Raw genomic sequence first — 15,239 nt, forward strand, 5'->3', positions numbered from 1 at the left:
TATATGTTAACTTGTTTAGGCGGTTTTATTTACAAATTCATCATATCGCTATGGATCTAAATTAATAGGAAGTGATCTAACTAATTTAGATTTCATGTGTAAGTTAAAAACTCAAGCTTAGATCCTACATACAAACCTACCAAAAGAAGAGATATAAGAGAAGAGAAAATCTTACCCTGATTAAAATTATGAATTGGTTAAAATTATCCTTTACTTTAATACCATCACATACACTCACACATCCTTGGCAACATATTTCTCTACTTTCCTTTCTGTTTTAAACTCTGAACTTATTCTGTATTTTCATTTCCATATATTATTTTGAATATTTAAAATGTCTTGATTTGAAATGATTATTTTCTTTTTAGTTTTTTATCAACTATATGTATATATATTAAATATTTAATCTCTATAAGTTTAAAATGATGGTGAAAATCAGAAACACTCGTTGTTAAACAATTTCTTACAAAAAAATGATTTTATAATGAATTTTCATTTTATAATTTTTGTTGTATATAATTCTATCTAATTTTCACAAGCATAATGACATATGAAGGAATTGATAATTGGCCTGGAGGGTTTGTTTTAGAGATGATGATTCAACATATGCAGATGATGAAATTAGAGAGGTTAGTCAAGATAATGAAATTGAAGAGATCTTGAATGAACCTTTGCCTGAAGGTGAATATGTCAATGACTCAACCCTTTACAAAGGCAAATTGTTTAACGACAAATGTTCTTGATTTTTTCAATTAGGGCTACATTAGGGATGATAGAGAAAAGGTTGGAGTGAGAGAGATGAAAGAGAAAGGATTGAGAGGAATGATAGAGGTGGGTAAGGGTTTGGAGTTTTTATTTTTTTAGTTTTGAGAATGAAAATTATTAAAATACCCTTAACCTTAGAACTTAGAATCCATGGTATATAAGGATATTTTTGTCTACTAAAATCCGGTACACATTGCTAAAATGTACCAACTGAAAAACAGGCGTACGCGCGTTAGCAAACCCCATATATATATATATATATATATATATATATAATATATATATATTATATATATATTATATAATATAATATATATATATATATGGATATATATATATATATATATATGGATATATATATATATAATATATATATATATATATATATATATATATATATATATATATATATATATATATATATATATATATATATATATATATATATATATATATATATATATATATATATATATATGGATATATATATATATATAATATATATATATATAATTTCTCTATAAAGTGATTTATAACATTGAAATGATGAAACTTTCCCGAGGCAAATATATGGAATGTAATTAACTAAAAAATATGTCAGAACGAAGTCGATATGATAAGAAAAGTATTGAGTGAGTGAATTATTAATAAAATGTATGATAATTTATATTTCATTAAAAGTAAAAAATCAAACAATACAAACATGAACACCAGTTTATCAGCACGCCAAGTGAATTTGAAGAAACCATTGCCTTGTCCAAGCATTAACATGCTCAAAGGTGGAGTCCGGCAAGAGGATATGTGTTTCAAGTGCCTGAAAATTGAAGAATAAAATACAAAAAATGTTAGTTATTCGAAATGTGTACATTGAAATGGCTTTGTTTAGAATTTTAGAGTAATAAGAATAATAATCAGGTTAAAAGAAAAGTAATGATAGATAAAGATCTCAGAAGTTTACTATGGAAAAAACATGATTTCATGGTAGCAAGGAAACTGTTTTTTTTTACAAGACTATCAAGCATTGAACATCAATTATTTTGTTGCTATTTTATTTTGTAGTCATAGTCATGCAAACTTTTCATCTAAATTTGCAAAAGGTTGTCCATAGAATAGTTTTATTAAAAAAAATTAAGTAAAAAAAACTAATGGCACTCGTCATTCAAAAGAGCAAGAAGTCATTTTCTTATTACTTAACATGCTATATTTACACATTTAATTGCTCTTGTGCAATAAATCTTATGTCTTTGACATAATTAGTTTCAAAAGCAACTAATTCAATTGTAAAAATTGGTTCAATATTTAACATAATAATTATTTTTAAATTTTATTTTAATCAATAAAATGCTATAGAAATATTTTAAAAGGATATATGGTAATGTGCATTTAATATATAGAAAAATCAAAGTGGTATAAAATCTATGATATTATTACCTGTTACTCTTTATCCCGCTTAAGTACTCTTGCAAAGATTGCTATTTTGACATAAACATTGTCTTTTAAGTTGTTCAAGAAGTTGAAATAGGATTGTTGCCAAGAACGTTTGAATAAAATTGAGCCAAACACCGTCCAAAAACTTAGAGCAAATCCAATTCCCATACTCATGAAAAACTCACTACTAAAAATTGAGTATTCATCTTTATAAACATTGACATTTGGTTTTTGTGTTGGTTCCCCACCAATACACAATTTTTCAAGTGGTGGTCCACAAAGATCGAGATTATCTTCATAACTAGATTTATTGAAACTCTGTAATTGTGTGCCTGTAGGAATTTCTCCACTTAGATGGTTATGAGACAAATCTAACACACCAAGTCCATAAATTTGAGCAAGACTTGGAGGAATTGAACCAACGAGTCGGTTTCTGGACAAATCAAGAGAATCAAGTGATGCTAGCTTTCCAATGTTTGAAGGAATTTTTCCAATCAAATTGTTTCTTGATAAGTTCAATGAGATCAGTCCAGATAATTTTTCTATTTCTACTGGAATTTCTTCTGAGAAACGATTGCTTGAAAGATCAATGCTTTTTAAAAGTGACAAACCTTTATTCATAAACATTTGTTCAGAACCTTTCCATGTTAACAATGCATTCAAATCGTATCCACCACTGATTATAAAAAAACTATGCTTGGAAAGATATGAGTGATCTCCACCATATATTGAAGATGTCGGTTGAGCCATTGAAGTAAGATTTTTTATGCATTTAGGAATTTTTCCAGATAAGTTGTTTATTGAGAGATCCAAGACCTGAATGTTTTTGAGACAACAAACCTCTAATGTTAAACTCCCAAAGAATTGATTATTTCCCAAACTTAAAATTTGTAATTTACTTTTTGTCCCAATCCAATCAGGGATAGATCCTGATAATTTGTTCTCTGACAAATCAAGCATTACTAGCTCTGGGCAATTCCTTAAGGAGAAAGGGATTTCTTCTACTAAATTGTTGTTTCTCAACCGCAATGCTTGAAGATCAAGAAGTGATCCTATTGAAGTAGGAATTTTTCCTGAGAAGTTGTTGTGGCTCAAATCCAAATAAACTAGTGAGTTGAATTGTCTCCAACAATCTGGGATTTGACCGAATAATTGATTATGTGAAAGGTCTAAATAGTATAAATCTTGGATGGTTCCATTTCCACATAAAAAAGAAAGAGGATTTGAGAATTTATTTTTTGAAAAATCAAGAATTTCAGAATTCCGTAGGAACAGAGGAATAGAACCTTCAAATTGATTTGATTCAAGGGACATGGATCTAGAATACGTTGATGAAGCATTTGGAATTCTACCTTGTAGATTGTTGTATGAAATATTCATTCTGATCACTTTTTGTTGTGGTAATTTAGCCCAAAACCATTCAGGAATAATACTTGATATTGTAGCATTTGAAATATCAATATCAACAAATTTGTTTTGAGTTTGCAACCATTTGGGAAATGTTGGACCTAGCTTGCAGGATCTCAATTTTATCACCACCAACTGAAAAGGTGAAACCCAATTTTGGGTAAATGCCAAACTCAATGAGTTGTCAGATAAGTCCAAGTTATTTAACTTAGACATATTAGCAAAGTGGTAGTCAGTAAGCATACCCTTTAAAGAATTTGAAGAGATGTCGAGGTCCTCCAATTTAGGTGGAAATTGAATGTTCTTAGGAATCTCTCCATTTAGCTTATTTTCAGAAAGAGATAAATCTTTTAAAGATGTGAATGTTGAGAAGTCAGGTAGTGTGCCATTGATTTGATTACCATGTAGATTTAATACTTGCAACGAATATCTAGCACATCCAGACAAGTGAGAAATTATCATTGGAAGCTCAACACTCAAGCTATTATCAGATATGGTAAATGATTGCAAAGAACATGCATCCCTAAATGATTTTGGAATTCCACCTTGTAATGAATTTGAGCTCATTGACAAATCCTCCAAAGTAGATGGTAACTTCACACCTTCGGGTATCCTTCCACTTAACCGATTTCTATCAAGAAACAATGATTTCAAAGAGGAGAATACTGAAATGTCAGACAAAGTGCCAGTGATGTTATTATCTGTTAGATCTAATTCTTGCAATGAGTGTCTAACGCAACCATTGGACAAATTACCGAGAATGGAGAGAAGGTCTTCGGTCAAATTATTTCTAACCATATTTAAAGAATGTAAGGTGCATATATTAATGAAGGATTTCAAATCCCCGGCCTTGAAATAGTTAAAGGAGAGGTCAAGGTGCCTAAGAGAATTCATGAGCATGACAAAATGACTTGATGTGGAACCCTCCAAGAGGTTACGACTAAGGTCAAGCTCAACAAGGTTGGAAGTGATGTTTGACACCCACTGGAATACTGTTGGTGACGTGAAGGAGTTCACAGAAAGATCAAGGACCGAGAGGGAAGTAGAAGAATTGAACTTAGAAGGCATGTATGACAGAATGAAATCATCGGAAAGGCTACAACGAACTAAACTTAGTTCTCTAAGTTTGGGTAGCTTCCATATCACTTGCAACCAACTATGAGAAGTATTAGGATTTGGTACAGACTCCAAATAAAGATGAGTTAAAGAAATGAGATTGGATAGCCACTGACCTCCGTCGTCTATATTGAGAGCATTATATCGTGCAAGATAGAGCTCCTGCAACCGGGAGAGATTTCCAAGCTGAGATGGTATACTTCCTTCTAAACTTGTGTAGCTATAAAGACCAAGATATTGCAACTGGGATAGATTTCCAAGTTGAGATGGTATACTACCTACCAAAATATTTCTATTGAGATCAAGATACTGCAACTGGGAGAGATTTCCAAGTTCAGATGGTATATTTCCATAAAAATAATTGTAGGAAAGATTAAGATACTGCAACTGGGAGAGATTTCCAAGCTCACGAGGAATTGAACCCTTCATAGAATTGAGTGCAAGATTTAAGTATTTCAAATGAGAAAGAGAGCCAAACTGACTTGGAATTTCTCCATTAAAATAACTTAACGACAGATCAAGGTATTTCAAGTTTTTTAGAGAACCAAAAAACTCTGGAAAGGGACTCCACCGAAAATCATTGGAACTGAGATTCAAATACTCTAATTGTTGCAACTCCATCAACGACTTGTGGATCTCTCCGCTCATATAACGTACAAAGGGTTCTGCATAGTCTCCATGAAGGTCGAGGCTAGAATGTGAGAGGTGAGGTTGCTGCAGCGAATCCCCTCCCACTGGCAACAGTCTGGAGTGGTCCAAGAGGAGAGCATGCCGTAGTTATCAACAATGGCACCCTTGAATTGTAGCAGTGCTTCTCTCTCCCTTGGAATGCATCTCATTTCCTGTTCTCCATTAACAACCAGCTGCGGCAACACATACAACACAAACATCATCAATCTGAAACGGACTGGATTCTTCATTGAGGTTGTTGTGGGTCTTATCATCACACAGAAAAAGTGATGATGGATCAAATGCAGTGAGTGTGAGTATTTACGCTAGATTGGTATTCATATATATAAATGACCAAACTGGAAACGACTGGTAGCATTCGTTTTGCGAATTCATTGCAATTATTCTAAAACCAATCAAACTATAAAATACACAATTATAGAGCTAATTATTCTTTTCCAGAACTAAATAATTATTATTTCTATTTCTTTTTTATGACTTTAAATTTTTTAATATTTACTTTTGCTTAAGTGTTATTAAATATAAACGATTTTTTAACCATATTTGGTAATTTTTAATTGAGTATATATATTAAATTTTAACTTTATGAAATACTTAAAATTTAATTAAGCCTAAGAACTATGTTGTATATTTCTTACAATTTTATATTTATTCATAAATAAGTTTCAAGTTGTATAAATATATAATATTACAATAATAACTTAATCTTTTACCACAATTACCTTCCTATCTCAAATAGTTTCTCAATAATGTTAAAAATAAAAGAGAAAATAATTCATATACATTATACGGTTAAAACACAAGGAAAATATAAAGAAATAAAAGTTTCAAAATAAAGTTCTCTTATTAAAATGGTTTTTAAAAATTGTCAATATTAAAAATAAAAAAATAAAACATTTTTAAAAAAATTAAATGCAATAAATAATCCATTTTTCACATGTCTCACTTAATTTATTGAATTCGCACTCTTTATCTCTAGATGTATAATTAACTATAATTTAATCAAACAAATATAGTTAGTTGTGGTCACTTTTTGTTCCCCCGTAAACAAGTTATCTACTATGAAATTCCAAAGCCAATATTGAAAGACTATAAAGACACTCCTGCACCAAAAAAATAAGATGAATAAAGCCTTCTAGTGTAATGCTTGAACTAAAACCATCACTTGAATTTTAGATATGATTGTTTAGTGTAATGTTTGAAAAAAAATATATTACAAATCACGCAAACATCTTAAATAGTGCATTACTCAAATCATTAAAAAAGATCTAATATTATTTTTTTCTAAAAGTTTTTAGTGGAGATTTCATATATGATCTTTAGTATGCTTATACTATTTTATGTGAAGATATTATTTTATTTAGATAGTATCATGTAAGTAAATAAAAAGAACATGAAAAGGATTTGAGCAATCCCAATCCAGATGTGGAAATTTTGATGTGAATGCATTGACCCCTAATATCAGATTCCACAAAAGAAAAAAAAAACTTAGAAAAGACTTTTAAAAGACTTTGAAACAATAAATGTGGATATTGTATAGTGGGATGATCCCGTATACCACTTTTTTCTAACAAAAAGTAAATGGCTTTGAAAATTCAGTCATCTCATTACACTGGGATGGTCCTTTCTACCACTTTTTCCTAACAAAACAATACAAGACTTTGAAAATTGGGTCATCTCAGTAAACGAAATAGAATCAAATATACCCCAAATTCATATTCATCTAGTTCGACTTAGTCTAACTTTAGACTTTAAATTTTAAACTTAATTTGATATTACAAAATATAATATGCTATTTAATAAATGAAATGTTGTTCTTTTCATTAAATTTAAAAATTTAGTTAAATGTAACGTGATATTTAAATTAATTTTATTATTTAAAGTAATTCCAAATAACTAATTTTAATTTTCTTACAAAATTTAAACTTTAAAATATTTTTTTTTCTATTTTAAAGTGAAATTACAAGTTTATACTCAATATGATTATATAGTTTCTCAAGTTCTTTGTGTTGCTCCCTCCACCACCTTGTTCCTTTCACCACTCCATTCCTATTTTACTCCTCTCTTTATTTTCTCATTCCTATTTTACCCTTAGTAAAATTTTAGGGTTAATTGCAAGTGGTAGTGGAAGCAATTGATCAGCCGTACAAGATCGCTATGTGGTGGTGGTGTGGTGGTGCTTGAAGGATTCATCGCGAAGGTGCGTAATAAACCCTAAAAAAGTAATTGTATAATCTTTAAACGGATGTGACCATCCATCAACGGATGTCAACATCCGTTTAAAAATTATACGATTACTTTTTCGGCTTATTTTTATTAGTTTATTTTTTTATATTAATTTTGAAGATATTTTATTAATGTAATTTATATGTTTTGATGTATTATTTTTGAATATATTTTTGATGTATTTTAATAATGTATTTATGAAGATCTTTATTGTTATTAGTTTATATTTATATCTTTTTTTATTTTGCACGTTGTATATATTTAGTTTTTGTTTTAATGTTTTGATATAATATATATTTTTTATATATGATTTTTGTATTCTTTAACAACTTTATAATTACATAAAAAATTATTTATTAGTTTAATTATATGAAATATATAATTTATTATATTAACATTTTTATATTTGTTTGATTAATTATTAATTATGTTAATAAGACTTATTATAATTTTATAGGTAATTATTGTTTAGGGTTTAGGGTTTAGGGTTTACTCATATTTAACCTTCCAGCATAAGGATGCTCAACTAAAGTTTCATCCAACTCATGGTTGTGATGTCCACACATCACTTTCAACACCCATCCATCCCCGTCTGAACATGGTTTACCCTTTAATCTAAACGGACACTCACATTTACGAATGTCGCATACACTAGGCACTGCATCGGCTTTGTATTTCCGATATTTCCCTCCTCTTTCACATCCAAGTATGACAAACGTTTTTCTTCCCCGTACACCAGTAGCTATATCAGATCTTACTATTACCACAACAAATCCTAAATCATAAGCCATCTCTCTCACCCAATCAATTAAGTGCTCCCGTGAACGAAATATTTCATTTGTGGTAAATTTTTTTGTCAAATCTCCCTCTCCAACTTCACTAATGAATGAAGAGAAATCAGATATCAAACTAGAACCAACTTGAGAATCCATATGAAGATATTCATCCATTTTAAACAATAATTACCTATAAAATTATAATAAGTCTTATTAACATAATTAATAATTAATCAAACAAATATAAAAATGTTAATATAATAAATTATATATTTCATATAATTAAAATAATAAATAACTTTTATATATCAAGCAGTCATTACTGGTTGATATGACAAAGAGTAAAGTTAACCTGCAAATATTTTATTAACCCTTAAACAAAATAATGATCGAAATATCACAACGATTAAACAAATCTACAACGCAAGGCAAGCGTATAAACGATCATTGAGAGGGTCCAGAACTTAACTACAACAACTTATGATGTTGTTGGACCGAGATAAGTACATTCATTGGAGTAGGTGTGCCGACGATTCAGAGGTTGTTACTGACCTGTTTTGGACACATCCTGATGCGGTGAAATTGTTAAACTCATTTAATGTTGTATTTTTGATGGATTTCACATATAAAACAAATAGATATAGACTTTCGTTGCTTGAGAATTTGGGCATGACGTCTACAGGGTTAAACTTCTCTGCAGCATTTGCTTTCTTGTCTCCTGAACGATAGAGTAATTTCACATGGGCTTTGGAAAAGTTGAAAGGTTTATTTTTAACATATGAGGGTGGTCCTAAAGTCATTGCCACTGACCAAGACTTGGCTTTGATGAATGCCATTGCAAATGTATTCCCTGAGTCATATCAGATGTTGTGTCAATTCCACATCCTTAAAAATGTTAAAGCTAAATGCAAAATGTTAGTTCATTCTACTGAGGCTTTGGATGTGTTGATGGATGCATGGGCAAATGTGATGATGAGAGCTTGTTTGCTGAGTATGTGAATGGTCTTCAATACGCGAGCAGTTCATGGCCTTTGTTCTTTGAATATGTGAATCAGACTTGGATTATTCCGTACAGTACATACTTTGTAAAGTTATGGATGAACAGAGTAATGCATTTAGGAAACACAACCACAAATAGGTATGTTGTAATGTTATTTTATTTATTTGTTTTGTAGATAAATATTTATTTTCACTTGTTGATGGTTTTTTTTTATTTCAGGGTTGAGTCTGCTCATTGGAGTCTGAAGAAAGTTCTAGGCAATAGTATGGGTGATTTGTGTTCTTGTTGGGATAGTATTCATAACGTCGTTATCCTACAACACAACAAGATTAAGGCGTCATTTGAAAGAAGTCTATTGCTCACGAGTGACCCTTTTAAAGGATACAGATATAGAAAACTTATTGGGTGTGTCTCTCGATATGCATTGGATCTCATTGCTAAGGAATTGGAAAGAGTGCAGCAAATAGGATTGGACTCATCAAAGTGTGGATGCGTATTGAGACGTACATTTGGTGTCCCCTGTGTATGTGAATTAGCACAGTATGATGTTGGATTGATCCCTCTAGGTGAATTTCATATCATGTGGCGAAGATTGCATTTCTCAAATGTTGAATTAAATGAAACTGAGCCCGAGTTAGCCATTAAAGATGAGTTGAAACAAGTAGAAGAACAATTCAATGAGGTTGACATTGGAGGTAAAGTCGCCATCAAGCAGAAGTTACTTGAAATTACTTGTCCTACATTGACATCAATGGTCCCTCCATTACATAAAGTCAAGACAAAGAGTGCTCAAAAAAGTAAAGTTCAACGAAGAGAAAGGTCTACTACGTGGGATCCATCATATTTTGAGTATGTCGATGCCTTTCATTCAACCATAGAATCTTCAATTGTGAAAAGTAAATTACAATCAAAGCCAAATATAGTGAAGAAAAAGAGAGTTCCAATGATAGACCAGTTTCATTCTATTACTCACCCCTTCATTGTGGACGTTGTTGATGTTGTGGCTGATGGTCACTATGGATATAGATGCATTGATGCGTCGTTGGAACTCAGCGAAGATTCATGGCTCGTTATCAAAAATGATTTATACAAAGAACTCATTCAATGGCGTGATGAATACGCATGCCTAGTAGGAGGGTATGATAGAGTAAAAGAATTGAGGAACTCTTTGTTGGTGCAGTCACAGTCGACGGTAAGTGTTTCTTGTTTTATGTATTTTAATTATTATATTTTTTTATCTAACAACTTCTTTTATTCATAACAGGCTAACAGGAATAAGTGGATGCATTACCAGACATTGGTTATGCAATTGCTAACCGATATAATGTCATCTTAGTGTGTATGTCATCATCTCAAAATTATACTATCTTTCCATTACGTTCCACACCACCTTTTGATATAACTCAACATTGGTTAATTTGTATAGGACATGTTCATGGATGTCATTTCGTAGAGGTAATTGTATTATTTTGTTATTTCATTTGAAAATTACTTATGACTCAATTAACTATTGTAATTTGTATTATGGCAGGTTAAGTTACAAGAAGGTTGTCCTTTGCCCATGGTGAATATCATCTCCTCAACCCACTGTTTCCCTGAGGCATGAGCGTGATCATCTATTTATACTAGTAGGATGCAAGCATTTGCACAGTTGATGGGCATAACGACATCTTATGTTGACTTGGGTGATTCGTGATATTTATGAAGATATGTAAAAATACATTATTACTTTTTGTTAAGGTGTATTTTAAGCTTTTTGATGGACCCACTAATAATGCTAATTATTACCATTCTCTAAGCATGAATTTAGTAGCAAAATAAACTCTTTTCTAGCTTGTAACTTGCTTAATTCTCTCTTTTATCTTAGTTTTATGAATAATTATGTTTGGCTACTTTGATGTAATTTTATCTATAATCCCTTTATTTTGTAGCTAATAATGTGGTTGGAAGAATCTCCAACAATGTAAAGAACTGAACCAACCACAAAGGCAAGTAAATCTGCACAAAAAACCAGAAAAAGAAGCAGTGTAGCAGAGTCAGGCTCGGGCCCCCTTTTTCCATGGGGGCTTGAGCGCCAGTGCACCAACTGCTGAGTTTGACTGACGTGCGCCCGGGCCCCCGCTCTTTAGGGGCGCTGAAGCGCCATTTTTGCTAACATGGCAGATTTGTCTATTTAACTCAGAAACGCGAAGGGCTTTGGGTCTTTGGTTCTTTTGAGATGCGATTCTACTGGAGTTCATGGAGGCCGTGAGGAGCTTGTGGGAACATCTCATCCTCTTCCTTTGGGTCTCCTTCTTCTTCCATCTTCCATTTTGTAAGCTTTAGGGTTCTCCATGAAAGTGGAGAACCAAATTCATCTTGTTAGGGATTGTTGTAGCCTAAGAATTCTTGTGTAATGGATGATTGATTTGATTATATATATGTCTTTTCTATCAATTGCTAGTATTCTTGCTTCCAATCTTAAAGCTTGCATGTAATAGGAATGTTCATGACTTGAATTTGGGGTTTCATGGATTATGGGGACGTAAGATGGAACCTTGAACTGAAACAAGAGTCCTTGTGGTCATTGATTCTAGGGATGGAAGATGATTCACATGTTGTCTTAAGATCCTAGCTCTTTAATGCGGGTTTGCTTGTTAGATTATCCAAGGGATTGGAGTTTAATAGGGAAAACCTAGGCTCTTCCACCTAAGGGATTAGGGCTAGAGTGTTTTTGTGGATTGACTTTAGTAAATTGATGGAGAGGAGATGAAATTGGGTAAGCTCAAGAGTGAAATAGGTGAAAACTAACCTTAGCAATGTCATTTCATACCATTTCTAGTCTTGTCCATATCTAAGTGCCTTTTATGACCAAAGTCCAACCATTGTATATTTGTGAATTTATCTTATTGCACATATATATAAATGAACGTTGTTCTATTGAGTCTATATGAGTTGTTAATCGCAAAATTCTTTAGTATTACGAGTCTCTTGGAAAAACGATACTTGATCTTACCATAGTTATATTACTTGAAACGATTCGGTGCACTTGCCGAAATTACCCAACACCCACACCCTTCATTCAACTAAAATACTAAACATTTACTTTTCTAACTTATAAAAAACTCCTGAACGTATATCTCTCGCTTCTTTTCCTTTACGTAACTCCTAATATAATATTATATATATATATATATATAACACCTAATATAATATTTATATATTTATATATAGATATATGTACGTAACTTTATAGCATGCATATCAAAGCGGCCCCACTTCAATCCAATGATAAAATCACTAATATACCTGACATAAAATTTTGAAGAATTTAAACAGCACCCAACCTACGGAATTAGAAGAAAAGTAAAACTTATGTACTCTATAAATGTATTGTGATGAATGGCAATTGTTTTGAAAGGAATCCATAAAAATTTCATAATGAATGGCATATTACCTTGAAATAAGTACTACATGCAAGGATTCCATATAAAGTATGATTAATGGTGTATATTTAGATTAATAAAAATAAAACGAATAATATAATCTTTGTAGAAAATCGTAGTACTGTACCACATTTAATAATGCAAGTTTTATAAAAATTAAATTACAACTCTAAGTCATTAGTTGAAATAAACCTCTGCACCATATTTATAAAACGAAAATCATATTAAATGAAAATAGGGTGAATGCATAAAACAATTTGCACTGCAAGCTAAATGAAAGAAAAGTTGTAACCTTAGTCATTTATGTGTGTCCAAAAATAACACATAATCTCGTGAGTCATAACTTGTTAAAAAAATGAAATACAAAGTCCTATCAATTAGACGTCGGCCGTCTACCACGCACATGCCTCTGCCCTCTCCTAGTCGGAGAATATTCGTCGGTGCCCTCATTAGCAATCTGAAGCAGGTCCACCGACACCTGATGTGCAACAGTACCCTCGGTCACATGACGACACGATATCAACGATTGTAACATTTTCTCTATCGCCTAAATCTAGCCTGCATTATAGTTATATCAAACAAATAAATAAACATGGTTAAGAAAATTTAATAACATAAGCAATGAAAAATAACATACCACGATGCCAGATGGTGAAGGTGGAGAGGATCTACGATGGGGTCGTGCCTCTTGTGGAACATCAGGGCGCTGTGTAGGCGCAAGAGCCGGTCTCACGTCAGGTGCAGTAGGAATAATATAGGGATGTGAAACCCTCCTAAACCACTGTATGTATCCATCGACACATTCAAAAGGGTATGATGTCTGTCTCACATTCATAATAACGTGATTCATGAAGTGCAACCACGCATAACCAATAGCGACTACATCTGCATCTGCAACGACAGTGGGTGGTCGTGGAATCTCCTGGTACAACCCAAACTGTCTCATCACACGCTCAGGCTAATGACGGGAAAGGGTGTCACCAATCTGAATCCATCAAGAATACATACAGATGTCGAAGAATGGACGAATGCCCCGATGTCCCTCATATGCATGCCATACAACTCCACTGTATGTCAGGCCATCCAACTACGACCGAATCTCTGCAAGAGTCGAACTCTGCCGAGGGCTCTGCCACCTAGCCGCACGTGGTGTGGTCTCATTATAAGAAGACACCAACCGCCTCCTTCCCATGCTAGGGAAATGCTCGTATATCCAACTCTAAAAAATAATTATTCAATTAAATATCTTTCTTCTTTGAACATGGAAATAAGTACATAAAATAAATGTGAAGGGTATATGTTTGTACCTGAAACAAAGTCAGAAATCCAGTCATCTGCTTCGTGGAAGCCAGACTCGCATCCCCGAGCTGGTCGTAAAAATGGGCGAGTGTAGCAACACCACAAGCATATCTGCCACACCCATGTACATCTCTAAATAATAGTAGGTAAGACACGCGTATAGAAGTGGCTCTTTTATTTGCGAAAATCGTGCATCCTACTAGATGCAACAGATATGCTCTAGCAGCATAGTCCCAATGCTGCGACTGACACCTCTGAACATATATCTCTCTGAGCCAGCTGAGTCTGACTTTCGGACCACGTGCATCCTCCATCTCAGCACCAGCTGCACCGCCATCAACGACGAGCTGGTCTATACGAGCCTCCTCAAATTCCAACTCCTCCAAATCACATAATTGTCACAGTACTAGAAGATGAAGTAAAGTGGAGACATCGTCAAGAGTGATCGACATCTCCCCTATAGGGAGATGGAAACTACTCGTCTCAAAGTATCATCTCTCTATGAAACCGAGCAATAAGCCCTTATCAACGTAATCATAGCAAATATCTGTGAGAGGCATGGCAGAGGAATTCAACACGTTGAATTCCTTCGGCTCACGGTCCTAACTTATTAACCTTTTTATCATGGGAGATCAACTTCAGTATCTCCCCTCGATCCTATACAACAATATTTAATATCAATTGTATTAGAAAAAAACTTAATTAAAATTTAAGTTATGCACTTACCCGACCCTGCGAAATACCATAAGCAACATGCTGAACATAGTGCGTCAGCAATGAAGCATCACGTGGACCTCCAGGAAATCCACCAAGATCCTCCTCCTGTATGTCAGGAACATCGACATGTTCCTCCTCCTCATTATCGTCATCAGGGGCCTCAAATGCCTCCTCCTAAACAGGACCCTCATAGGCCTAATATGTCTCCTCCTCAAACGCTCGGTCCTCGGCTATAGAGTCATCCTGAATAGGAGCTGCACATCTTCTCCGAGCTGAAGCTGTAGGTCGTCTCCTACCTCCACCCTGTGCAGAACTCTCTCTTCTAAAACTCTCTCTACGAAAACTAAAAGATGCACCTCGTGTTCTTGTCATTTTTGACAAATTTTTTTT

General features: G+C 33.1%; 3 protein-coding genes across 3 annotated transcripts; 1 reads left to right on the forward strand and 2 right to left on the reverse strand.

The window, feature by feature from the left end:
* Window positions 1-1,379: 1,379 nt before the first annotated feature.
* LOC148201184 (receptor-like protein EIX2) lies at window positions 1,380-5,381 on the reverse strand. Its single transcript, XM_088113978.1, has 2 exons — window positions 2,197-5,381; window positions 1,380-1,579 (listed from the first exon to the last, which is right to left on the reverse strand). Exon 1 carries the CDS (start codon window positions 5,362-5,364, stop codon window positions 2,200-2,202), a length of 3,165 nt encoding a protein of 1,054 aa, XP_087970104.1. The 5' UTR covers window positions 5,365-5,381; the 3' UTR covers window positions 1,380-1,579; window positions 2,197-2,199.
* A 2,733-nt stretch (window positions 5,382-8,114) lies between these two features.
* LOC148201185 (uncharacterized) lies at window positions 8,115-8,582 on the reverse strand. Its single transcript, XM_088113141.1, has one exon. It carries the CDS (start codon window positions 8,580-8,582, stop codon window positions 8,115-8,117), a length of 468 nt encoding a protein of 155 aa, XP_087969267.1.
* A 782-nt stretch (window positions 8,583-9,364) lies between these two features.
* On the forward strand, window positions 9,365-11,014 carry LOC124840412 (uncharacterized). The gene is made up of 3 exons (XM_088113142.1): window positions 9,365-9,546; window positions 9,628-10,600; window positions 10,940-11,014. Exons 1-3 carry the CDS (start codon window positions 9,365-9,367, stop codon window positions 11,012-11,014), a joined length of 1,230 nt encoding a protein of 409 aa, XP_087969268.1.
* The last annotated feature ends 4,225 nt before the right edge of the window (window positions 11,015-15,239 follow it).

The sequence above is a fragment of the Vigna umbellata genome, chromosome 4 (genome assembly GCF_029865625.1).
Source record: "Vigna umbellata cultivar VRB3 chromosome 4, Vumbellata_1.0, whole genome shotgun sequence".
Lineage (NCBI taxonomy): Eukaryota > Viridiplantae > Streptophyta > Magnoliopsida > Fabales > Fabaceae > Vigna > Vigna umbellata.